Genomic DNA, 27,813 nt, shown 5'->3' with positions numbered 1-27,813 from the left:
GCATAAAATCGATTTGTATTTTGCATACGGCCGATCAAAACCACATATATGTTGTTTATGGTTTCATTTTAATACAATTTTTCCATATTTCTTATAATAAAAATATATATATGCATATTTACTTATGTATAAATTGTATTTTCCATTCCCAATTTTATCTATAGATACTTCAAAATAATTAGATTATAATACTGTTTAAATTACTGCTAACTTTTAACACCATATCGCATTACAATGCTATTTCGAGAATCCCACTTATAGTAAAATAAATCTTCTCGTTTCAATTAAATACAATATTTTCAAATATTTATGTTGGGTATTCATTTCTATCAAGAAGAATTAATATAATTTAATTTTGTTATACTAACTAACATCATAATAATACCAAAAATTCGAATGGTAATAAACAATAATACACACAAAATTTTGATTACGCGAAACCCTTTTTGGGGAATATGAATTAGCTCAACATAGGCGGCCATGTTGGCTTAAATGTCAAAAGTAGTTTCTGGAGGTGGGTTTTGGAGTTTCACTACTTCTCTACACATTGTTTTTTGATACTTTTGATTATTATAATAATAAACACGAGATTTGAACATAAAAAATTTTATTATTGAAGCCTAAATATTGTTTTGGAGTATTCCTGCAATATTAAAATGGCAAATATTTCATTAAGTGAAGCAGAGAAAACTTTTATACTACACGGCGTGGAGGTGCTTTTGTTTTTGTTTTTTGTAAATGATGTTCAAAGTTGTTAAAATTTTTAAGTTTCCAGGAAGATTTCCGTTGCGATGGGCGTTCACGGCGAGATTATCGGCCCATGGAGCTAGAAACCGATTTGGTTAGTAATGCTAGTGGTTCGGCTAGATTACGCTTAGCAAACACAGATGTGTTGGTTGGAATTAAAACCGAAATTGATAAACCAAATTATTTAACACCAGACCAAGGGAAAATAGAATTTTTCGTTGATTGGTAATGATTATAATATAAAAAAATATTTCATCCATTCATAATTTATTAAATGTTTGTTATTTAGTTCGGCAAACGCGGCACCGGAATTCGAAGGACGTGGTGGTGAGGAATTGGCTTTAGAATTGGCCGATACTTTAACAAATGCATATGAGTCCCCAAAAGCCTTCGATTTGAAAACACTTTGTATACTACCAGGTCAGCAATGCTGGAAACTTTTTGTCGATATTTTGGTAAATTCAAGTGGAATATTATTTAAAAGAAATAAAAATTATGTATTTTATATATTTTTGTAGATTTTAGAGTGTGGAGGAAATTTGTTCGATGCAGTTTCTTTAGCAGCGAAAGCAGCTTTATTTAATACAAAGATACCACGTGTGACTGCGGCGCTTATGGATGCTGGAGAAGCTGAATTGTTAATATCGGATGATCCCTACGATTGTACACGTATTCAAATTGAAAATTTGCCTATTTTGGTAACAGTGTGTAAAATTGGTGATTCGTGTGTGATAGATCCCTCAGCAGAGGAGGAAGAGTGCAGCATTGCAAGCGTTGTAGTTGGCGTTTCGAAAAGAAATGGGAAAAGTACGTTTATAAAATTCTATGTTTCTTTTTAATCTTTTTATTATTCTAGATTATACATCCAACGTGCACACCATTGGAGAAGGTTCTCTACACAAGGATACCATGCACAATTGCATATTACTGGGCATATCAGCCGCTGAGAACTTAAATAATGAGTTGGTGAAAGCATTAAAACTCGAAGAAGAGCGCGTAGGCACTAAACACCGAAATCCCATTGGTTTTCTTAAATAAAATGGCATTAATAAAAACCCAAGAATTATGATAATTTATTTGATGATCTTAGTAATACCATAAACAATACGTAATCGTATTATAATAGGAATTTAGTTTTAATATAATGAAGCGTATTTAGTAGTAGCGTATTAGTTCCGCTTCTTATTTTGTTTGGATGAAATTGGTTTCTTTTCCTTCTCGGGTGGTTTGGCGCCGGAGAAGAATGATGTAATCATTTCGCTGATCTCTGGCATCTCGTTACTCACCTATACAAACGATATGCATGTAATATTAACATTGTAAATATTCTAATTTTTTGTACTTACTTTTGGAAATTGAATATTTTCTATTTCCTTTTTCGTCTCTGGATCATTGATCATTTTTGGTAAAACAAGCATAATTAAAAGTGGTAGTACCATCATCAAGACCATTGGATTGAACAAAAAGTCTGTAATCTGTTGGCGAGAGAGTACATTGTCAATGGTATTGATCTTATATGGCATCAATAGTTGTTACACTTTACCTTCCATTGCTCACGTGTCTGGAAGTACTTGAAACGAGTAAAAGCCTTCAGTTTTAAAGGATATGGCACTTGTATGATTTGTGACGGCTGTACATAGTTTACTTTGCGTGCACGAAATTTACCCTTAGGATTGATCTCTACACGTACTGGCTCATAATAATAGTCCGGATTGTGTACTTCTAACACATAACTGCCGGAGGGTACATTGCTTATGATAAATGTACCATCATCTCTTAAAAATCCCTTATATTCCCCACCATTTATAGATATTGAAGTCTCCGATTGCCCTTTACTTTGTGGCTCCGGTGCAAAGACTTTTCCTTCAATTGTGAAAAAACCAGCTATTTCCTCGCTTATATCATCTTGTCCAATCACCAGTTCGCCATTGCTGATACTTAACATAAATGGCAGAAATAGCCATATTATTTTCGATCGAATCATCTTATTAAATTTCACTATATATTTTCTTCAACAATAATTTGATAAATGACAGAGAATTGCAAGAAAACTGTGCTGACTTTAATGAATTTCGATATTAACTTATCGATATATTTATAATATCGAGTCATATGATACAAGCGTTGCCATTTTCACCGAATTAAATAAAACTTGATATTATGTTGCTAATAAAAAGTTACACAATTTTGTTACAATAAATTTAGCAGTAAAACAGACAAAAATAAAATTATTAAGTATACTTGTAGAGTTATTTTATTTTTATTTTATCTACATAAGCAAATCACCGTGACAATGATGATCATAATCGATTACACATCTTAAAACCTTGAAAGAACCTTTTCAAGTACAATGTTTTCGATGTTTTGTTGTAATAAAAATTATCGATATTACTGATTCAATCACTATGCTTAAATAAAATTTTGATCGTAATATTAAATTAGGCGGTTTTATCAATAAAACAACAATTATAAGCAAATGAAATTGTTCTTTAAATAATTTAAAGAATTGTTTTTAACAAATTCAAGTTTAATTAACACTTTTCTCAATACAAATTAGAGATCATCGAAAGGCGCTAATTTTTGTCTTTTCCGCTAACTGGCGCCAATTGAAAGCAATCATCACTATTTTGCATTACCAGCGACGCGGATGCATTTAATTATCACTCTGATGAAGAAATATAAGTAAGGCTATGCAGATATATAAACGGTGGGTCTGAGATTATGAATAAAACATATTGAACGTTTCCGGAAACATATTGAGAAACGGATCCGGATATACTGGTATAATCCCTTGTCACAGGAGCATTCAGCTAACTATTTTGAGAAAATTGAAAGCAGCCGCTGTAACAAAAACAATTTAAATCTCTAAAGTGCAGGTTCTGCTCACATCAGAGCTATTTTATTCGATTTAGACTAGTTGGATAGATCTAAAGTAATGACGGTTTTGATTAAAAACATGGAACTAACTTTGGTATGGCAAATAAACTATTTTCGGATACAATTTTGAGAATTTTGTTAGTTTGTACGACTCCAACATTTGCAATACAGAATTCTCTGTTGCCTTAATAGCATAATAATGGCAAAAAATGTGAGTATTGATACAATTATTAATATTAATAATTAAAATAAATTATAATTAAAAAGTAATAGTAAGTAGGTACATATGTATTAAAGTAGACATTAGTGTCTCAAAAGAACTTAAAAAGTGCGACTCTATAAGCTTTTCTTGAATACTTGTATGCACATACTGCGTGCAGCACCTGTACAACTTTCATACATACATATGTACATATATATTTATATATACTATTATTAGCCGCGTGTGCTTGCTTGTTGTTAGTAAGCACATACAAAAATACACATCAATGTTAAAACGACAACGACACTTACACACACATTCACATTCACTAGCAAGTTTGATTTGCGGTCATATTGTCAGTTAGAGCGGCTCGGACCACTTGGAGTTGTCTTCAGTTTGTGGTAGTTTCGCTTCGCGAGTGGTTGAGCCAGTTAAATAGTAGTGACATACCTCTTGTGTACTACATACTACATATAAACTTAACATTGGCAAGTGCGTAACCTAATAAAGTTGATTTTTATTTATTTGTTTTTTTTTTTTAATTTTTTATGTACTAAATTAATTGTTAAAAGTGCTAAAGTGTTTAAAGTGAGTGCAAATATTTTCAAACAAATTTGTGCTTTATAAAAAAAGAAAAATCAACTTTAACTAAACCAAATAGGTATCAATGTGTGCTAAAAAATAAGGAGTTAAAATTTTTTTATTTTAATTGTTGTTTTTTTTTTGAAAATTTTTGAATGCTTTAAGCTTTACCACGCCCTCGGTGGTTTGGTATGCAAAGTGTGTATTATGGTCGTTTGCGTTTATAATTGAATTGTAAAGACATTAGTTGATCTGCGTAGACATATGTACACGCATACTTACATATACATACATTTATATATGTTATGTATGCAGCTTTTACGAGTTTAAGCTGTGACGTCAGACTTTCTGTCTGCTCCAGTGGTAATCCCAGAATATCTGCTGTACAAGTTCAATAAAAATTAGTCATAAGATTAATCAATTGTGTATTGCATTAAGTTAATAAAAAAACAACGTTAAGTTGTGCGAATTACATACATATACATATCTTGTATGTGTGCATGCTGCTTGTTGTATAAACAGGTTTAAAACTCTTTCTCACTTCTCGTCGTAGTCAACAATCTTTGCGACAACATTGTGCGATCTCGACTTGTCAGAGAGTTTTTCTTACTGCTCTTACTCCCTTTTGTACCACAAACACATACCGTTACAGTGAACGCTTATTGTACAAAATAGCTAACTATTCTATATAATATACTTCTTAAATAAATAAAATAAAATAAAATAAAATAAAATAAAATAAATTAAAATAAAATAAAATAATATAAAATAAAATAAAATAAAATAAAATAAAATAAAATAAAATAAAATAAAATAAAATAAAATAAAATAAAATAAAATAAAATAAAATAAAATAAAATAAAATAAAATAAAATAAAATAAAATAAAATAAAATAAAATAAAATAAAATATAATAAAATAATTAATAAAATAAAATAAAATAAAATAAAATGAAATAAAATAAAATAAAATATAATAAAATAATTAATAAAATAAAATAAAATAAAATAAAATAAAAAAATAAAAATAAAAATAAAATAAAATAAAATAAAATAAAATAAAATAAAATAAAATAAATTAAAATAAAATAAAATAATATAAAATAAAATAAAATAAAATAAAATAAAATAAAATAAAATAAAATAAAATAAAATAAAATAAAATAAAATAAAATAAAATAAAATAAAATAAAATAAAATAAAATAAAATAATATAAAATAAAATAAAATAAAATAAAATAAAATAAAAAAAATATAATAAAATATAATAAAATAAAATAAAATAAAATAAAATAAAATAAAATAAAATAAAATAAAATAAAATAAAATAAAATAAAATAAAATAAAATAAAATAAAATAAAATATAATAAAATAATTAATAAAATAAAATAAAATAAAATAAAATGAAATAAAATAAAATAAAATAAAATAAAATATAATAAAATAATTAATAAAATAAAATAAATTAAAATAAAATAAAATAATATAAAATAAAATAAAATAAAATAAAATAAAATAAAATAAAATATATCATAAAATCATGCATGTTTTATCAATCGAACACTGTATGTGAGGGCATGCACTGTGCACTCGAGTTTCGAGACGTGTATCAACAACATCTTGTACGTAATTCGCAATTTGGCGGTAATGACAAAGAAAAAATAGCACAAAAAACATACATACATACATATTTATTAATGTGAATGTACATATATACAGGTAGATTTGTATGTAGACACCTAAATAACCAGTATATGGAACACCTGTTTAACATTGTGATTTACAATCAACTGAATTGCTGTTTTTAGCACAAAAATAGTTTTGTACTATTGTGTACGCACACAGAAATGTAGAAATACATACATATGTACATTAAATTGTAACAAACTTCATTTCATTTTAGTCATTAGACGGTAAATGCTTCTTCCTTAACTTTTTTTCAGAAATCACGAGAGTGTAAAGTTTTGATCTTAGTGTTATGTTGTTGTTGTAGCGGTTATCTGCGTGCATCTGTGTTGGCTGTTTAGTTTCTTTTTTTCGCTATAAACAATGTATTTTTAACAAAAAATGCGCCAACAAAAAATGTCTCATACACGTGTAGATGTGATCGATATCATATCCGTGACAGCAGTCGTGGGGGGGGGGGTCTCTATTTATGTGCATTTGTATGTATGGAAGTTTGTCGGAGTAGATTTTATAAGCGAGGTATTGGAACTGGTTCCACCGTAGCTTTCATAAAAATTTCTTACTTGCAATTTTTTTTTATAATATGTAATACAACAATCAATTTTTTAAAATTCTAATTAATTGCTGTTGTTATTTTTTTTTGATATTACTATCATGATTGTTATAGTTTTTATGATGCTACAATGTCATCTCTTTTAGATTTTTTCATAAAAATTACTTAGTTAAGAATTTTTTATAATATAACGACAACACATCTTTTTAATTGTTTTTAAATAATATTGTTTGTTGGTATTATTATTTTTATTAATAGATACTATTATTAGTATTTTGATTAGTTGTTGTTATCATTACTAATAATTTTTATGATTTTACAACAACAATTACAGTGGAACTTCTCTGATTCGAATCATATAGAATTATGAAATCTATTACTACGTTTATGCTTCATTTCTACTCGGTTATATTATACACGGGTAAGTTCAACCCACATGCATAAACACTTTTTCACCACGAGTTAAATGATCTACTCGGATAGAATATACACATTTACTTTACGTATGTAGACGAGTTAACTCGAATGCATAAACGGATTTAGAGTTAATTTGAACGTCAAATCAGCTGATTTGTGCCGGTGTATATTGTTTTGACAAATTGCATATACAGGGTTCCCGTATTGCCAATTTTTCGCTAAAAACCCCTACCCCACTTACTACCGAATTTTTGCGGCAAACGCCTGGTACTGTGTAGTACTACAGTAACCGGTTATTGGTTACTTTTTGGCACTGGTTTTTTTGTGGCCCACCCGTGGGACTGTGGGTAGTCGGATGGTGTAGCGAAAACCGGTTTTTTGCAAAAACTTCGACGAGTGGGTTTTTTGGGTCGGTCAGTGGTCGGTTTTGCTCGTGCATTTCTGCCCGAACACTTCTCAACCGATTTATGCCGCACACCCCTTATATCTGGAAAATACGGACATATTTATAATACGTGGCAGCTCTCAATTTAATTCAATTCAGAATTTACCTCGAGTAGTGTATTTGCCGTTTATGCTTATAGGCTTTACCCATGTAGAGTATAACCGTGTAGAAATGAAGCATAAACGTAGTATATAAGTGTAATATCATATTTTTTGTTCACCTCCATACGAATATAGGGACTCCTTTAAAATTGTTCCTTGATAGTAGAATTTTAATATTTGTATTATGGCCTGGTCGAGAACTTCGATCTATGGAGGAAATTTGTATGAAATTTATTTCGATTGCCAATTAAAAAATTCGAGTTACGGAAGTTCCACTGTATTTTGTTTTGTTGTTGTTATTATTTAAAACTGTTATTATTACTTTTATGAATAATTTTTATATGCTCTTTATTTGTTGTTGTTGTTGCTATCATTACCAATATTTTTTGTGAGCTTACAATAACTTTTTTGTTGTTGTCATTATTTTAAACTCTCAATATTGTTATTATTTTTCCAAGACGTTATAGCAATAACAACAGAATACATCAAATTATTGTTATTGTTATTATTAACATTATTATTGTTTTTGCTATCACTTGCGTGATTTGCCAGATTACTCTAGATATGCAAATATATGTATAAATCAGTTTCGCCCTTCACACAAACACGAATTATGCACAAATTGGCGTACTTTGCTTAAAGGCGACTACAGGCGATATAGCGCATAATTGTGGCAATTACCCCCATTTAAATGAAATACATGTAATAATCGATAAATGTAATTAACAGTTTAGTTAACGCTTGTGCTTAAATAGTGTCCGAAGTAGTAGTTGAAGTTCAAAACGAAAGCGAAAGTCAAACACTTTGAAAGTTTGTAAGCAAGCGGTTATCTATATATGTAAGTATGTATGTATGTATGTCTCTCTGTACGCACATTCCTTTTACATGCATACCCACATAAGTGCATATAGTTATATGACTAAGTGTATATATTTATACATATATATACTGGTTTTTCTAGCAACACTTTCATTGACTCACTACTACTTGAGAAAACAACAACAAATTCTACTGCAGATTTATATTTACTTAAAAAACGGGTTTCAATGCAAAGATCAATTCTCGATTCTGTTTGTGAACCACATTGATTGGTGTGTGTGTGTGTGTGACTTAATGTTTGCATTAAACCGTGTGAAGCAAAACCACAAACGATGAGAAATGTTTTAAAAAAAAAGATGATGAGTGCACGATTTAATTTGATTTCAATTATGTTTCTCCTAGTAAAATGAGATAAAATTTATGGGAAAATGCGAGTTACATTGAAACATAGAAACCACACACAAGGACTGAACAATAACAACAATGCAAAACTATAAGTTAAAGTGCATATAAAAATATACAGTGTGCACTCTTTACATGGAACAAGAAACAATTTTTTTATGTAAAAAATATTTAAAAAAAAATTATTTTGTATTCCCTCATTTTTAAATGCTCAAAGCGAAAAACGTCGGAAAAAATAAATTTTATAAAAAAAATTGTAGAGAAAACCTGCACTCAGATTTGATACAAGAAATGGAAAATGGCGTGTCGTCGCCCACTTTTGAATTAAAAACTATATCTCAAGAACTTCACGACCAATTTCACAGAAATAATCTTTTCTAATACGGGTCACACTAATTAGAAATTAAAAAAATAGAACTTGTCTGTTAAATCAGAGCTGCATGTTATCTAGTACCTACTATACATCCAAAATATCCCCTTTGTTTCATGTAAAACCAAAATTTAACTTCTCGAGAATACCCCTTCCTTTGACCAGTAACACAATTTACAAATATTGGAGGGCGCTTTTCCATATACTCGTACGAATACTTCCGATACGTTACGTGGGTGTAGCTGGACGGTCAACTTAACCTAGTTTATTGGTGCGTGACTACCATTTGGTTGACTGCGTGTTGCAGGTTAACAAACACTCGCAGAAACTATAAAGTTATAAAAACACGTTAGGTTAAGTTGAGTTGAGTGCATGTTTTCGTACGTAACCTCACATAATGATTTAAAATTGTTTGTTGACCATATTAAGGTAGCTAATATGATTTAAATGTATGTACATATGCATAACGCCACCAATTCAGATTATTTATGAGCCTTGCGCGATGTTGCGATTAATATGTCCTGAATATGGACACGAGCCGATGTGTCATAAAATGCGATCAATCACACATATACATATGTTTGTATATATAACGGTTGACTGACCTCAACGGTAATAAGACTTAACGCACACCTTCTCACTCTGAGTCATCCAAAAACCAAACCATCAAGTGAAAGGTAAACCATTCCATTAATTTAACGTCCGAAGTGATTTGACATTTATTTTAGCGGAATTAGAAGCGTAGGTATGTGGAGGTTACTTCCTTATTTACTTTTGTTAATTGAATAATTTTTTAAGCTAACTATTTATGTAGTTCTACCTCCATTTGCTTTTTTTTACTCATCTGCCTATTATTTGAGATTTGGTTTTGCAAAAAATTGTTTGTAATGGAAAACTCTTGATTATTGATATTATTTAAAGTAAGTAATGTGTTTAAATAACATCCGCGAACTGGGGCGGAATGGATTAATATCGATCTAGACCTCTATGCAGATTCACCATACAATCTAAATATTTATTCTGTAAAAAACCCGATTTTTTAACTTTCCAGGTGGAATCCCTATGATATCCATCACCCTTTATGAGGTTCCTAATTATTTTGAAATCTGTCAATCGACTCGAGATAAGTTGTGTATCTTGATTTGAGTCATCATTTAACGGATTTCAAAAGTTCTCACACGACCATCTCCTTTTCTTTATACTAAATATATTTTTCGTGCCAAAAAAAAAAAATGGACAGAAAGAAAGAAGAAATGGACATAAAAATTATGGCTCTACTTGACTCCAAAGGGTTTTCACGTCCTTCGGCGGTCTAACCAGATCGTCGAATGTAATATATACGATCGGCTTCTTTACAATACTAAAAGATGAAACTTTTTCACACTTCAAAAGGCTAAAATTTAGGCATTTTAAATTCCTCAAAGCCATGTTTTAAACAATAATGGAAAACAAAACAGTTTTTATAGTTTGGTTGTCAAAATTGTGTCAAATCTCATTGCAATACTGTCACCATTGTCAATAATTATCTAGACTGTAGCGTCATCTAAAGGGCTTAAACTTCATAGGTACATACTCTGTATCAGTAAAAATTTATTTCGCTTTGTCCCTTTTTAGGTTATCATGAACCATCTCTCTCTTTGTTGCGCTCACCGCGGTTTGTTCATTACATCGGTTATAGCAAAGTTCTGTGACTCAATCCGACTTTAGCGTCATCTGATGGGTTTCCAACTTCTCAGGAATACATGCTTGCAGCCTGTTCCACTCTATATCCACTCTCTTGGTTATCAAAATTGTGTCCATTTGCTTGTTATCGCAAAACTGTCCAAGTTCCTTTCTGTTCTAGCAATTACGTGCCTATGAATGACATTATGGGAATTTCTCGACATAAATTGTTTAGTCATAAGTTTTATTACGTTAATAGTAGCCTACGATAACCTTGCCAATGCTAAGATATCAAATAATATATTAATCATATATGTACATACATATGTTTGTATGTATGCATGTACCCACTCGTAGGTAGATATTTAATCATTAATAAGTCTAAGTGCCAAAAATACGTGCGAAGTGCTTTCAAGTGCCCCTGTTGATACGCTATAAACGACATAATAGATTACACATTAAAATATTAAAATTTGTTGTTATAAAAAAAAACAACAAAAAAAAATTTACGAATTTTGCCGGTTCATTTGTCCCTAATCAATTCATGTTTCAATTGTCCCATTATAATCATTATAAATAATGTGATATGGGCAAATGGCACGTAGTTATGATAAAATAATATATTTATAAATATGTATGTACATATATCATACAACTTTCGAAATTGCACATACAAATATATTTATGATGTTCCAGCCTGTTGACACAAGTGACTTACATACATACTTATATAAATATATGTATAAGTATATATTTTTAATTATTGTTTTACCGCACCTTACTATTAATAAAGCTACTTAAAGCCCAATATATATGCCATGCTGTCACCTTTCTTCATATTTTTTTTTTTCAATTAAGTGGTCATAAAGCGACCATTTCTTCGCTGGGTCGCAAATCGAGTCAATCAGCGCATTGTTGTTGTTGTGACGAGCATTTAAAGTTTATGCACACACTTGCATAACCATAACCGGCGCTCAACAAAGTGGTAGCGAAAGTGCAAGTTCGTTCATAAATTGCAATTTTAAATGTGCGTGTGCATGTGTGTGTGTACTAGTATGTACTTTTGCCCCAGACATCTGGTTGTTTGCAAATGTTTCAGATCAGAGTCAAGAGACAATTGATAATAAACACCGATATAAATAAATACACACATACATAGCTATGTGCATTTTGTACAGTTATGCGGAAGAAAATAGCAGTCTAAGTAGTTTTTGTGTCTAAAAGTTTGGGAACGTTTGCACTGATTTGCTTTCAATTGCGGTTGGGGATTTTGGATGGTTTTCTCATTAAAACAAGAATTTCGGTGCTTTGAATATACATATTTTCAATTCTGCGGTTGCTAAAATGACTAATCTAAAACACATCTATAAATAATAAAAAAACTAAAATTAACATTATCGAATTGAGCAAGGACAAACAGTAAGATATGGGTAGTAAACGAAAATTGTGCTATACTAGAGTTACCACCTGTCCAAAAATGAAAGTGGAAATGTTATAAAATTTTTCTAAACATAAAGTTCAAAGTAAAGTTGCAAAGAGTATTCGAGTAAAAAACTTACCTTTAAAATAAACAAATTTTTGAATAGAGTTGCCAATTATAGGAAAAAGCAAAAAAAAAATTTATTATTTATATAAAAAAATTGTGCCAAACTCAAGACATTTCACAAATCTCAACGACAGTATTTGAGGAAGTTGAGTTTAGTTTAGTTATATTTTTAGAATAGAGTTGCCATTTAACAAAACATTAGACTAAAAACATTGAAGAGCTCATTAATTAGAAAAACAAAAATTTGCAAAAAACTCGAAAACACATTACCAAACACAAGACATTTCAGAATAGAGTTGCCACCCAGCGAAAAAACTCAAACTGAAAAATATTTTTAACCGTTCAGCTCGGTTCGGAAGAATCGTTTGCTAACCGATTTTGTATGCTAATTTATATAAATAAATTAGAATAATTAAACATATGTAAATAAAACAAGTCACGTGCTGTCATTGTTTGTGATTGTTAATGTTGAAAACAAAAGTAACAACAACAACAACTTTTTTATATTATTAAAGCAATAAATCCTAGATGCTTGCGCAATCCACACATATGTATGTATTTGCATATATACACATACAGCTGTGTTCAAAATAATAATAGCGCTAAGAAGCCAATATTTGAATTTCTATTAAAAAGTTTATTAATTTTTTTCTGTGTTGAAATTGAGAACGAACATAACAGAAACATTAATTTTACATATAATAACGATAATATATTATATTATAATAATCACTATTACCAAAGTTCGCGATAACTGTCTGGTTTGGCTTTTCTGAATATCAACCCCATAGGTTATCTATGGAATTGAGGTCGGACCAGGTCATGACCTTAATCCCTATGATACCAAACCACAGCTTGGCTAGCCGACTTATATGTTTCGGGGCATTATCCTACTGGCACACTCATTTCAAAGGCATTTCGTATTTATTATAAGGCAACATGGTGCTATTTAATGTATCAACGTAGACATATTGATCCATGACAGTGTAGATACGATAGCACCATCAAAATAAAAGACAAGCCCGAACTAATATTTTTGATCCTCCATTATCGTAGTGTGTTTAGGGTAGTATTCAGTCTTCGATGGACTGTCGTGATGCTGTACCTCCAAAAAGAACGACCAATTTCAATGAGAAGACTCTAACACAAGCTCTATTATTATTTTGTACACAACTGTATATGCTTATATTATTCAAAACAAATAAGAAGCATATACGAGTATAAAAAAATATTTGCATTATATGTCAAAAGTCCAAGTCTGATTTCTATATTTATCTTGTAGTTGAATAAAAAAAAAATTTAAAGAAATAACGTTCTATTCTCAATCTAATAGCTGCTTTTATTCAATTAACGTGATTTCGATATGAATATTTGAACCGATTTCCCAAACCCTTCAATTATATTATAATATATAAATATATTTTTGATCATAATTAACAAATAACTGACCTTTTCGTGATTGCCCAATTTGAGAATGATATTAAAATAGCTGTTAATATTAAATATAACGGTTAATATCTATGGTAGAAGCGGAAATACGTGTTTGGCCTACGGTTTTGGTATATTTAATGTATGTGCTGGCGACGCAGTGACTTTCACTTAAGTTAACGGCAAATTATCTTTCGGTTACTTTTAAACAAATTACTAAAAACTGAAAAATTAGTAAAGACAACACAACAATTATGTAATTATGAGTATAATACTACCAATGTTATGTTTCCAAACAAATAACTTGGTCTGTAGTCTTTCACGAAAAAATTGGTTAAATTTAATTTCTTTGCATTTAATAGAGATCAAATATTTTTAGTATTACGAGGGTAGTTCAATAAGTTCCTGAAAATTTTAATTTTTTTTGTTTTTTTTTTTTCGTTAATTGTATTTAAGTATAGTATTGAGTTTATCAACCCATGCAGTTTTTTACCTCTTCCACTAAACGAGTATAGGATGTGTACTGGTTTCCAGTTCCTATCACCAATAACCATTAATGTTTCCTCTTGGGCTTTCAAACGTGGACCACTGAACATTTTTTTCATAAAAAAGTTTGTCCGTTGCGGATATAGCTGTAAAAAGTGCATTTTAAAGGGCGTTAAAGTCTCACAGGGTCATTCAAAAATTCATAAAATTTTTACTTTCAATTTTCTAAATATGCTAAATATGTATGTATGTATTATATATAAGATACGAACAATCAAACTTACATATGTCCAAACGCGTACGAAGTCAAACGGCTTTGTACTTTGCTAATCAACATTCCATTTGATTGTAGTTTGATGTGAATGGATGGATATGTGCTGAATTGAATATTATTTGATCTTGAAAATATTTCATTGTCTCAGCACATAAAGTTTCAAGGTAATTGCTAACGATTAGATCACGATCTTATGAGTTTTTATTATAGAATGAATAAAACTTTTTATGTATATAAATGGGTGACTGTGCTTTTATGTGTATGTACATATGTATGTATGTGTGTAGGCGTGGTGTTTTTACTGCTAAAATACTGCAGCGTCATTTGCATAAAGCATTGTTTGGCAACTATTTTATAACTATACAATTTATTTTTTTTGTAAAAAAAATTAAATAAAAATTTTTGATGAAATAAATTTTAAAGAAAAAATTAAAAAGAATGAATAAAAGTTTTAAAATAAAAATATTAATTTTTTTTTGAGAATTTTTCGATTTTTAAATATTCACTATCATAGCCAATAGACATTCATGAATAATATTATTTATTATAATTCTTATTCAGCAATATATGTACTTTATCTCTCAGGAAAGTTGCAAAAATTCACTCATACGTTTGCCACAAACCACATTGGCTGCTATTTATGGCATAATAATTATTATGTTAATTATGCTCAGCGTGTTTTCCATTTATCAATAATGCTATTGAACAAATTGAGGGGCATTGTACCGGGGTTAAGCCAATAAAACCACAAGTGACAGTATGTACTCGTATTTAACAGCGCAATTTACATACAGAAACAATAATGGTTTACAAATCAAGATATTACTCAAAACCCAAGTTAAACAATATGAAAATATTGTGGTTGATTGTGGTGAGGTTTTTTAAGAAATTCTAAAAAGTTCAATTTCGAAGGGAGGCCAAGAGATAAGAGTAATTTTTGGAATTATAAAATTATAATGTTGCCTTTAAATTTCAAGTTCAGCAGCTCTAAATGCTAATGTCTGTTTTCTCAGTTTATTATTCTGAAATTAAATTTTTGACGAATGTCAAAGGTTAGATGCTATCTTAAAAATTGTCTTTAGCCAGAACCATTCATTGATCCAAATAAGATTAGATCGCCATAAAACAAGGGAGGGAGCCGGAATGGGATGGTTCTGCAGTATTTATATACAAATAATGAACTAAGAATATCGTCGTGGTATTATTGTAGCTTAATGCAGTAAAATCCGTGTTGGGTATTCCATATATTTGAGTTTGAAATTTCAGAACGGTTTAAGATTAACGTAGCAGACAAATAATTCCCAAGTTTTTGGTTCAATTTCAATCGTATTACAGCTTAAACGGTGTAACACATCAAGCAACTTTTAAAATTAAACTTTTTGTGACGAATTTTCGATGTCCAAACCGAATTTAGATATTATTTGTTATCAGATTTAAATTACCATTTCAGAAGATGTCGTCCAGTAGATTCTAATTAATAAAGATATATTATGATCAATACTGACGCGTTACTGTGAATGGAAATCGATACCGTTCAATTATAATCGAATATTTTGTGCCCGAATCGGATGATATGGCCTGTGGTTTCAACAGGCGCCCACAGCGAATATCACAATCGATTTATTGAAAACCAAGTTTGGTGAACTATTTACTGTGAACGAACGTAGAATTGTAGCTGTATCGTTCAATTTATGCTTGAAAACCGTCGAAAATTGGGTTCAGCATCTTATTGAAAACCCTTTTAGCAAAAAGCGATGTAATGGAACGACAGGATGGTTTCCATAATATTTTCAAACTTATGAAGTTAAAATGCACTTCTTATAAATATAGGTTACCTCTGTGTAGTCATTAAAAAAAAAAACTATACTAAAAAATCACCCTATATTATTTTATATTAGACAAACTTTTTCACGAGGACTTGGAATAGTCATTAATTCATAAATTTGCCTGCGTTTAATTTTAAAGAAATGTTGTATACTCAAGAATATATCATAAGAGCCTTAAATACTGAATAATTAAATTAATAATTTAATAATATGTCTGTGCTACATTTGCTCTAAATCTAAAAAACACCCTATATGCACGTATTGTAAACCGAATATCTCACAAGTGTCTTAAATGCAATAATTTATATTTTTTATGTATTTCTTTATAAATCAAATCTAAAATTTTACATAATCTACAAAATACACACCCTTTATGTATTGTAGCTGGATTTTCCACAAGGGTTTTGATTGCTATATACATTACAAGTACATTAATTACGTAATTATTAAACAAACCAAATTAGGTCTTAAAGAAATATACAAACTCAAGTATTATACAAGCATTTATACAAAAAAAAAAAAATATTTACCTAATTTATTAGTGCACAACATATACAAATATGTATTTACGAACACCTACCCATACATACTCGTATCTGTACTAAATTAATAATTTGATTTTTTTACTTATTTACTTACAGATTGTGCGACACCCCGAAATTATATTGCACAATATAAATAAACACAATACACCTCCGTCCATATACATACCTACGATATATGCATATATAAGATGTTTGCCAGCAAACGAAGAAGCCTGGCGTTGAGCGTGGTGCTAATCGCTATACAAACGCTATCATGGACGCCGACAATGAGTTTGCCACAAGGTGCTCCGGAAATCGTGTGCGACACAATGTTGCCATTCCATGGTGGTGGCATACCGCCGGCAAGCTCGTTGCCACCATTCCGAATAGAAACGTCGTCGTCGGTAATTGGACAAGGCCAAACGATGCGTGTGGACATTGTTGGCGTTCCAGCTGGCTTAAGTTTTGGGGGATTCATGGTGCAGGCACGCAACCGCAACTCGCCGCATCAAATTGTGAGTGTTACTCGTATTAATTATGCTTATGCACACCAACTATTGTACTACTTACAAGGTGTACATGTAAAGAGTACTGTACATACATATGTACAATTAATTTATTATAAGTACATAATGTACTGTAGTATGTATGTTCGTATGAAGTTTGTTTTTCTTTGTTGACATATTTCATTAATTGTAAGAGATTTTAATCTTGTGTATGTTTGTATGTTGGTTCCAAGTTGTCCCTCGCATTTTTCTTTTGCTCCATCTTTATCTATAAAATAATTACATTAAAGTGTACATTAAGAAATGTGTTGTTGTAGAAAATGTTTACTAATATTTTGTTGAAAGCTACCATATCGGTACTGACAAGAACAAAGTCATGTTCCATTCCACCTTTAAAAGGTTTAGACGGGAAGCCAATAGTTTTCTAAAATCTTTGCAGAGCTGCACCAGTTCTTTCTATAAATTTAAAAGCTTGCTCAGCTCGGCTTGCTGTCCCATAAGCGTAAAGAAAGACTTTATGGGTTTTACCAAGCACTGCCAATATTGACTGAAATGCTATGTAAACCAGAAAAATAAGGACGTTACACATATAAGTTCGCTTTCGAGACTTCTTCAAATAAATCTTTATTTTCACCGTTTTTACTTAGAAGATTTCTGTTGATGCAGCAGCAAACATTTTCTGAAGAATTTCGAGACCAGCTGTAGAGTTGACAGTTCTTGTTTTGATAAAATCGAGTTTTGATAAAATTTCATTCGGACTCGTTTAAAGTCTCGGAAGTACCTCTGCGCAGATTCGTTCTGGATTCTGTAGCTGGGTTCACAGATTACGAATCCGGTGCCGGTTTTTCAAAATTCAAAATGGCGAACGATTTTTTTGAAAAATTCATCGGAATCGCTTGAAACTCGTTACTTGGAGGTTCTCGGGGTCACTGATTGCGAGTTTGACGCTAACTAATATCGCGGACATCTTTTAAAACTTCCCCATATAGGATCCACCATTTTGAATTTTGAAACCCCAAAAACCCCCGAATAACGAGTTTCAAGCGAATCCGATTAAGTTTAATAAACGCTGTCCGCCATATTTGTTTTCTGGGTTTATGTCCAAAATCCTAATCTGATGGAATTAAATAGACCTCGGATTCGAATTCAGCGACCCGATAATGCAAACGTAGTAAGAGCCCAAGGTCATGACAATTTTTTTGTGTGGCTGTGTAATCATGCTAGGTACCTAAAGTGTTCTTCATTCTCACGGCACCCAAAAAAACATCTAACGCCCTCAAAAGGAAAAAAAAGTTTGTTAAAATCTAGTACTCAAACCAAAGATCGTTCTGATTTAGCTCTGCTAAGTACGACCACAAAAAGTCATATGTTCCAGAACCCTCACAGAATGATCTTTCTCTTAGTCGTCGGCGATGACATATTCAGGTCTCGAAGGTACTCACAATAGGAGTGTTTCTATTTGAAGGAAGTCAAAGGAAACCAATTGTGAGAAAAAAACCGAGGTTCATGGTTTTGTTACTGATAAAAGTATTATCGTGAGCAAATGGGTTTGGGACTAGGTTTGGTATAACTTAACCAAGAACTTAGTCCTAAAATATATAACATGAATTATAAATACACAAACTATATAAGATGTCGTTTAAAAACAAAGCAAATGCTAATCTTCCTCTTCTTCTAGATCGGCCAATTTAATCCATCAACCGATGGCAGCGCCAAACTGATGAACTGCGAGAACTCTGTTGGAAACTCAGCTACACATACTAGTCCAGGACCAAAGCAAACCGTGAGCTTAGAATGGCTGTCGCCGGTTGACTTTTTGGGCGATGTTGTCTTTAAGTAGGTTATATTCATAGTATTTTATTTACGACTCGTTTTTTAACACGTCAATTTCAGCGCTACTGTGGCTCAATCGTACGATTCATTCTGGGTTGGTATACCATCAGATCCGGTGCAGATTGTACGACGTGATACTACGGACACATATCCACAGACCACAAGGAAGCCTTATGTAACACCACCACCACGTGGTTCTTACACACCACGCACGGAAGTGCCACCGGTGGTAGAAACACCAGAAGATCCCTTCTATGCCGACTGTGGACGTAGTAAAACTTGTTTCGGCTTTCCGGATGGTTGTATCGCAGGGAAGTCATGTAAAGCTATCTCAGCGATTACGGTACGCGGTGATGTCTATGAATTTGAAATGAAAACCGGAAGTGGTGAGTTTTGATATAATCTAAGATTAGTGTTGATTTTATGTAGACGTCTTTTATAGACCCTTCTTTAAAATTATATATAATTTTTTTTAAGGTGGTGCTGCCTATGTCGCATTGGGCCTTTCGGAGGATGCTAAAATGGGTGACGATCTGGTGACTGAATGTGTGCCACAGAACGGTAAAGTGAATGTGTATACCTCGTACACCGCAGGTAATCCTAATTATGCTGCCAACAGAGCCAATGTGGTAAGCTTTTGAAATTATGAAACACAGAGTTGTATTGCTTAATTACCGACAACTTTTCTTACTCACCCTCTTCAGCCGCAAAATAATGCGCGCTTGCTGGAATCGTCAGTCGTTGATGGCATCATCTATTGTAAAGTGCAACGAGATATGGTTACTCAGGTGCGTGGCAAAAGCTTTGATTTACTCAACAACAAATATCATCTCTTGGTGGCGAGTGGAACGGGTCTCAAAGGTACGATATTTTAAACTTCAATTAATTTTGTAATTAATAACTTCCAATTGTTTTTGTTGGCAGAAAATAGCGTTGGCTATCATGACATCGGTCGCTTGCCCTCGGGCAGTCCCATAAATTTGGCTATAGTGCAGGATCTCTCCGGTTCCTCAGTCTTGCTCTTGCGTTTACACGGTGCTTTCATGGTGATAGCTTGGATTGGCACAACGTCTTTGGGTATTATTTTTGCGCGTTATTTCAAACAAACTTGGGTCGGAAAACAGATTTGTGGAAAGGATCAATGGTTTGTGGTGAGTAATATTTATACCATTTTTAGTTACCAGAGTATAGTTGAACTATATGTGTAGAAGTATAAGAAGTTGTGGTTGTTGTTGTAGCGATAAAAGACGTTCCCTAACTAGTTTTAGGGAGTGCTATTGAGGTAACCGTGAGGGGGCGGATATGTTTGTTTCGAATAAATAATACAGCCAAACAAAAAAAAATGTTGTCGTGTCCTAGGCTCCGAATCTGAGATTCATTTAATCCCATCAGATTTTGACATAACCCCAGAAAACCAATATGGCGGACACCGTTTTTAAAACTTCATCGGATTACCTTGAAACTCCTAGTCGGGTGTTTTCGAGGTCGCTCATTACAAATCCCGTATCGGTTTTTAGAAATTCAGAAAGGCGGAGCCAATATGGCGGATGCTATTTTGAAAAATTCATCGGAATCTCTTGAAACTCGTTACTTGGGGGTTCTTGAGGTCGCGGATTACGAATTGATGTTACTTCTCAAAAATTGCGTACCAATATGGTGGACACGTTTTACAAATTCGCCATATTGCATACACAATTTTGAATTTTAAAAAACCGACTCATACCCCGAGTTGCAAATCGGGTTTCCCATCTAAATTAGATAATTTCCTGGTACTTTCGATATCATTCACCGCTAGGTAATATTCAAATATTTAAGTTTCATAGGATATGACTCGGCTTTAAGCAACTATTTGCTAGAACGATTTCAACGAAAATAACTACGAACTACTTTTTCCGTTAGTAGACTGCCAGTATCCGTTTGTAGCATTCTCTTGCATATCTACACTTATCTGGTCCCATGGTTGCATCGGAGAGAGATTAAGGTTTCAGAGAATAGAAATGAGAAATTTCGGAGTAGGAGCCCAATAATTCTGATAATACAACAACAACATGGGGAAATATATATTATATCTATAAAAGATCTTAATTTCATACTCTATGATTTTAGTGGCATCGTGCTTGCATGGTCACCACCTGGTCTCTAACGGTTGTTGCCTTTATCATCATATTTGTTGAAATCGGCGATTGGTCTGGCGAACGCAATCCACATGCGATACTCGGCACAATAACCACCATCATTTGCTTCTTACAACCGATCGGTGCGCTCTTCCGACCAGCGCCGAATTCCAAAAATCGCCCGATCTTCAACTGGGCCCATTGGTTGGGCGGTAATCTGGCGCACATACTATCGAGTGAGTTTTGATAATTTCTCATAAATTTGTTGTTTTTGTATTAATTACTTTCACTCGCTTGCAGTTGTGACGATTTTCTTCGCTGTTAAACTGACCAAAGCCCAATTGCCCGAATGGATGGACTGGATACTGGTCGCATTCGTCGTCGTGCACGTGATTGTGCATTTAATTTACTCCGTAAGTTGCACTTTGTGATTTTTCTGATTTCACTTTCACTTGTTGTTGTTTCTGCATTTTTGTTCTGCGACATTATTTTCATTTTAAAGATTTTTTTGTGCATGCAGATTGCCGGTTGCTCCGCCGATCGTCAGCAAACGCAAAATGTGAACGCTTTTCAAATGAGCGACATGGGTCATCATGGCATGCGCAATGGACATCGCATGGAACGCAAAATGGATGCGCCGGTATGTATAGACACACTCTTTTGTTGTTGTTGTTTTTGTGTAATTTCTAACCTCACAATGTTTTGCTTGCAGTACGCCGGTTTCCGTAAGGGTCTGCTGGCCGCCTACATTATTGTTGTTGTACTCTTCGTGGTGGCGCTGGTGTTGGTTGTGGTGCTGGCACCCATCGAGGAAACGTTCAATAAACTCAAGGGCAACTGAACGCACAATTGAGTATTAAGTGTCAAGTAAGGGAGGTGTACTTAGCTCAAAACTAATCTGGAAAACCTGTAATAATAAATACCAAGGGAATTTGCTCAAGTTTACAATATACTCGTATATCGTTATGTTAAAGTGCTATGTATGTATGTATGTACTCGTTTGTATGTTCGAAATCCTGTGCTGTGCTCCAGGGGCAGCAATTTGTTTATAACTCCGTGTACTTGTACCTCAAAGCATTTTTTAGTAGTATAAGTTCTTCTTATCATATCTATGTTTATGTACATACATATACATATCTATTGAAGTTGTAATATTTCAGTTGTTTTTGCTCAAGAACTCTGTTGTAGATTGTTGAAATAATTTATTCCACAAAAAAAAAAAATATTTTATACAAATATATATACATGTATATGTTTTTAAATTTAAGCTTTTTTGATTTTAACTTACAGATAATATCTTCCTGATTATGAACTTTGAACTTTTGAGCTTATATTTACTTGATACTCTAAAAATAACGGTATCTTTTCTGACAATTTGCTCCAAAATTGAAAAGTAACGGTATATTTTTAACCAATACGTCTTTTTGAAGTTGTTGTAACATAAAAAAATGTTCGAATAGTTTTCGGAAATACCGCATGATATTTGAATTTGTACCCATTCGGTTCATTTCGGCTACCTCAGAACGAATGCCTTAGTGGAAAAATTCTATTTGCTGGGGTTTCGAGAAACAACACTACTGGATATTAAGTATGTAAACACGGCAGACAAAATATATTCAGTTTCCTTATTGATCCAAAATCAAGTATACCAAAAATACCAAAAAAGTGGTAGTTAATGCGTTCGTTACCTAGATCTGATTCGATATAAGACCACATCACAAAATGTTGCAGATTTCAAAAAACAGTGGACAGTGCCAAGAAATATGTTAAAGAGCAACCCATTAAAAATATTATCCGACTGAGCTGTAAAACGGTCTCTGTAGAGTAATGTAATGTAGAGTTCTACATTGTTGTAAGAAATTAATTTGAAAAAAAGGGTAACTTTTTTGTCTTGTCGGTCCGTTTTTTCTATAGACCCACAATTTTTTGTTTATTACAAATCTATTATTACATTATATGATGTATAAATTGGTTTCTTGCTGCTACAAATAAAAATCATCGCTCTTCAAGCACGGCTTTCGCTTGTGGATACAATTTAAGCTCCTCAAGCGTTTTATTTGGATCGATGGCTGTTAAGTCGCTACGTGGCCAACTAGATATTAGGATTAATTTGTTCTCTTCGATTAAATAATTATTGGCAGCGACAAAGTTTAAAATGTCCTGTAAGAAAAGTTAGAAATGAATTTGAGGTTAGTATTGTTGTATTATTGATTATTATTGTTGAATCACCTGCAGCGTGTTGTGTTTATAGAATCTTCGTTCTAAGAATTCACCACTTGGCTTCTGTATGCGTATCGTGGACACATTCGTATCAGTGTCTGAGGGTTCTTGCGGTAGTGATTGTTGAGCCTGCATTGAAAATGAAGATGAGGTTATGTAAGAAATATTGATTGACGCAGTGGAATATATGAAGTACTCACCACCAAACGTATCGATTCACGTTTCGCCTCCTCTTCTGCCTGCTCCGACTCTATTCGTTTGCGTTCAGCGGCAATTGCCGCTTCTTTCTGACGCTTGGCTGCCTCTTTGGCCATGTCGGCCTCTAACGTTTCACGATAGGCCAAATCCTGCTCAGCCTTGACTTGATCACGTTCGGCACGCTCGTCTTCTTCGCGAATTTCGTCTCTTAACTGTAATTTGTACATTTCCACCGCATCCATAAGGCGTGACAAGAAGCTATTTAAATCGGAGTTGCCTGTGAGTTGCCAAGGAAAGATATTAATACATGGTTATATATGTAAGTTGTTGTTTCATATTAGTTTACCATCCACAACGGAGAGCACCTCACATGAAGATCTACCGGAAAGCCGACTTTTGCCTATAATTAGTATCGAGGGTAGCTTATCAATTGGTTTTGTACTAATCGTTATGGATGCTGTATTGCTCACACAGGCAGTGACCGATGATAGAAACCTAATGGTAAAATTTAACGATAAATTAAATAACTGTCATTTCAGCATAGTGTGTTGACTTACATATTTCTGTTGCTTTCGAATGTTAAGTCCCATCCGTAGAGTATGAAATTCTGCGCAAATGCCTCAATGATACGCTCATTCTTCATTACCTGATCACAGAATACGTTTGTGAGTATGCTCTCACCATGATGCAAATAAATCGCAAGCAGTTTACGCTGTAATTAACAATAAGTAGATGTGCATTAATTACACTTTTTCATTAACTTTAATAGAGATCAATTACCTCACGCGCTGGCTTGTGACAAGCTTCCCGTATAGCATCTTCTAAACTGCCCACATAAAAGACAGGATGCGGCTCACCGAAACGTTCACGATAGTTGTCGAAGAACTCTATCGAACCGGCGCATTCATTGTTAATATTATTTGGAACTGCAAAAATTAGCTAAATTTAATAAATTTACTCTTTAATTTAATAAATTATTCAATTACTTAAGTGCCTGCTGCGTGGTGGTGCAGGCTCCTCATCTGGTAAGGGATCATAACCGTCTTCATCGTCTAAACTGTTATCGTCATCAGTCTCGATGGTATTACTGCAAAAAATATATATTTAATTATTTTAAGACACGTGGTTAGTTGAGATTCAGCGCTCACTTGCTAATATTTAAGTTATTAGAAACTCCAGCGATGTCCATATTCTTCTCACACTTGTTGCGTAGTGTAAAATTATGTGACAAACCAATGCCAGATTGCTAAAAAGTAAAAATAGAGTTGTTTAAAGCGTAAATAAATATGATAGAATATTTTTTTAATATAATAAGCAACAATTCTAAGTATATTTATAGATTTTTTGCTCTTTAAAAATTTTTCTGTACAATACAAAAGCCAATTTATAATAAGAATTTCGAAAAAAATGCACAACTTACGGCTAAAGTTAAATTGTCATCACAGTTAGAAGGCCAGCCTTCCCATTCCTGATTTCGCACATTTATATTGCTGACATAGTAAACCTTTGTTTTTACCTCCAAAATAGTGTGACTACCTAAAAATGGTAATGTTATGGTTTTCCCACTGGGTTGCTCGACAATAGTCAATTTGAATGTGTCACGTAAACGCTGTGCAATCTCCTCACTGTTTACCGAATAAAAAAATAGTAAATATTGATTATAAAGTTTTTGTAAATTCAATTTTTTTCATTACTTTTCTGTATCGATGTATCCTTCTTCGGTTAGGTTGTGCAAGATCAAATCATTTTCGGGTCCTAGTTCTAAATTGCCCAACTGCGTAGTGACTTTTCGTGCTTCCTGCAGTTTCGCTGGCGGCCAACCACGAATTGCTTGTCGACAAACCGGTACATTTGTCTCTTCCGCTATTCTTAATTTTAGTTGTTCTAAAAATTAGAAATTTTATATATATTTTAATGCTGAACTGTAGATAAATTAATTTAAATTATATAAATGCGCTTACCAATTGTAGCAATTGATGGCAGACGAATGGTGTAAACACCTTCATTGTAATGTATGTTTAGTATTAAAGTCTTAACATCGTTGTGCCTGGCCGGGTCCAAGTCTATGTCGGACGTGAGATCAATTATTTCAGCATCTGCGGAAGTTGAGGCTAAAATAAAGCAATTATGATTGGTAAGAACATTAACAAACTATTTTTTTCTTCTTTCCTCTATTGATATGACAACAACAAATAATTATAGAGAATAATTAATAGTAGAGAAGACATTTTATCAGCCACTTACTACTTTCAATTAGTGTAGTTGTGTATTGCATATATTTTTATAAGAACACTTATTTGGCCTCACATTATCTAAACTGAGAGAGACATGACAAATATCTATCTAAAAGGTATATGGACTCTAGCAGTATATTATCTTGTTAAGAAAACTATTTAACTTTTCTATAATCTCTAAAAAACTTAGTTGTTGTTGTTATAGCAGCATAAGATTAGTTTCGGGGCATATTGCTGTGATGAAATTCCTTAAATCCAACTAACTTGCAAAGTCATATACACACACTCTAACCACACTTTTACAGAAAATCATCCTTTAATTTAGTCAAACTGCATTTATTATATAATCATTATTATACTGTTGCTTTACCTGATAAACCCACATTAGGTCCACTAATCGAGTTCCATTGGCGACAGTTGGATGACCCCGCATTTGTAGATAAATCATTAAGGGCTGTTGTGGTCGAGAAACCAGATGAGTTTTCGGTAAACAGAGAAGCTGAATTTCTTGCATGTGACGGCGCATCATCCTGCGGTATGACACGTTGAATAGCAGTCTAAAATTATTAACAATTATTAGCATATCTATAAATTAAAAGTAAGTAAGCAACAAACCATAAGATCCCAGTTGGTCTCCTCTAGATGAGAAAAAGCTTCGCCGATATCATCTATTCCAGTAATGCTCTAAATAGTAAATTGTTAAGCCATTAATATAAAATAAAATTCATCAAAAAGATTTTCAATATATGTGTTAGAAATTGTCTTCTTTATTCTTCAATAAAGTCTTTCATATATTTAGTGAAAAGCTTGTTAAGTCGCGCACTACGCACTTCAAACTATGTACATTTTCTTTGTCACTTCAGTCAGACTTGTGCATGACACAGCTTAAATTGTAAGTACGCGTGTTAAATATTTAGATGGTTATTACATGTATCCTGTTATGCATCCAACGTCTGGATGACAAAGTCACACTAATGAGTACACTTCAATCCTCCATCTGTATATACATGTGTTTACTTATATACATAGATACATGTTAACTGCGTACATATATAAATTGATCTCGTGGATGCATTATTACATTTTAATTGATTAATTTCACTTTTTAACTGTGAAATTTCGTTTAACATCAATTATGATAAATTAACTACCTGAAAAGTCGCTAATATATCGTCTTTGTTCTCGGACATTTGTATTTTTTGCTTTAGCCTGTATGTTTGATGCTTTTAGAGAATGTCTTTATTATTGTCGATTCCAGCTCCTTCCGATAAAGCCAAACAAATTACTTATTTACAAATGCGTTAGAGACACAGCAAAAATTTATTAAACGCTAGTTTATGTTAGAAATTTTATTTTTATTTTGTGTAATAATAAAATACATTGAAAACTATTATATTCAGATGAAAACTCGCTCGACTCAACGAAAGTGTTGTCAATAATAGTTTTCTGCACTGTCTTGTGTAAAAGTCCCCTTTGAATGTCTCATATGGCAGCATACACTGTATTTTATGGTTTAACAGTTTTGGTAAAATGTTTGCCATCATTGCTTTGACGAATCAACACAGGGTGTTTATATGTCACACTTCTTTTGTTTCAATTAAAGGTTTTTTGTTTATATGGTTATTAATTGTTAATAACTGCTGTTAAATTAGCTTATAAGTTAAAAAATAGTATTCAAATACTTTTCTGTGTAAGTCTTTTCGTGTTTCTTAAAAATTCCTCAATTATTGCATTCTTCATTTGAAAACTCATGTTCCAGAA

General features: G+C 32.4%; 4 protein-coding genes across 7 annotated transcripts; 2 read left to right on the top strand and 2 right to left on the bottom strand.

Annotated features, from left to right (window-relative positions):
• Positions 1-501: 501 nt before the first annotated feature.
• On the top strand, positions 502-2,519 carry LOC105214518 (exosome complex component RRP42). Its single transcript, XM_011188001.3, has 5 exons — positions 502-713; positions 776-972; positions 1,037-1,202; positions 1,266-1,554; positions 1,604-2,519. The coding sequence occupies exons 1-5, from the start codon at positions 657-659 to the stop codon at positions 1,783-1,785; spliced, it is 891 nt and encodes a 296-aa protein (XP_011186303.1). The 5' UTR covers positions 502-656; the 3' UTR covers positions 1,786-2,519.
• Positions 1,797-2,831, bottom strand: LOC105214517 (ER membrane protein complex subunit 7 homolog). Its single transcript, XM_011188000.3, has 3 exons — positions 2,291-2,831; positions 2,094-2,222; positions 1,797-2,033 (listed from the first exon to the last, which is right to left on the bottom strand). The coding sequence occupies exons 1-3, from the start codon at positions 2,729-2,731 to the stop codon at positions 1,917-1,919; spliced, it is 687 nt and encodes a 228-aa protein (XP_011186302.2). The 5' UTR covers positions 2,732-2,831; the 3' UTR covers positions 1,797-1,916.
• A 1,329-nt stretch (positions 2,832-4,160) lies between these two features.
• LOC105214519 (putative ferric-chelate reductase 1 homolog) lies at positions 4,161-22,667 on the top strand. 4 transcript variants are annotated; one of them, XM_011188006.3, is made up of 11 exons: positions 4,161-4,318; positions 17,065-17,462; positions 19,132-19,289; positions 19,347-19,672; positions 19,764-19,915; positions 19,991-20,147; positions 20,211-20,437; positions 21,393-21,636; positions 21,701-21,813; positions 21,921-22,040; positions 22,113-22,667. In XM_011188006.3, exons 2-11 carry the CDS (start codon positions 17,157-17,159, stop codon positions 22,239-22,241), a joined length of 1,932 nt encoding a protein of 643 aa, XP_011186308.1. In that variant the 5' UTR covers positions 4,161-4,318; positions 17,065-17,156; the 3' UTR covers positions 22,242-22,667. The 4 variants fall into 4 exon arrangements, with proteins under 4 accessions (XP_011186308.1, XP_028897655.1, XP_011186307.1 ...); XM_029041822.2 differs by having other exon boundaries at positions 21,903-22,040; XM_011188005.3 differs by having other exon boundaries at positions 4,277-4,414; positions 21,903-22,040.
• LOC105214520 (FAS-associated factor 1) lies at positions 22,320-27,505 on the bottom strand. Its single transcript, XM_011188007.3, has 14 exons — positions 27,204-27,505; positions 26,668-26,736; positions 26,423-26,609; positions 25,780-25,929; positions 25,513-25,702; positions 25,239-25,443; positions 24,967-25,064; positions 24,805-24,905; positions 24,599-24,744; positions 24,376-24,530; positions 24,165-24,313; positions 23,821-24,095; positions 23,630-23,749; positions 22,320-23,560 (listed from the first exon to the last, which is right to left on the bottom strand). The coding sequence occupies exons 1-14, from the start codon at positions 27,240-27,242 to the stop codon at positions 23,396-23,398; spliced, it is 2,049 nt and encodes a 682-aa protein (XP_011186309.1). The 5' UTR covers positions 27,243-27,505; the 3' UTR covers positions 22,320-23,395.
• Positions 27,506-27,813: the final 308 nt, after the last annotated feature.

The sequence above is a fragment of the Zeugodacus cucurbitae genome, chromosome 6, assembly GCF_028554725.1.
Source record: "Zeugodacus cucurbitae isolate PBARC_wt_2022May chromosome 6, idZeuCucr1.2, whole genome shotgun sequence".
Classification (NCBI taxonomy): domain Eukaryota; kingdom Metazoa; phylum Arthropoda; class Insecta; order Diptera; family Tephritidae; genus Zeugodacus; species Zeugodacus cucurbitae.
This window is presented reverse-complemented; position numbering and strand designations above follow the sequence as displayed.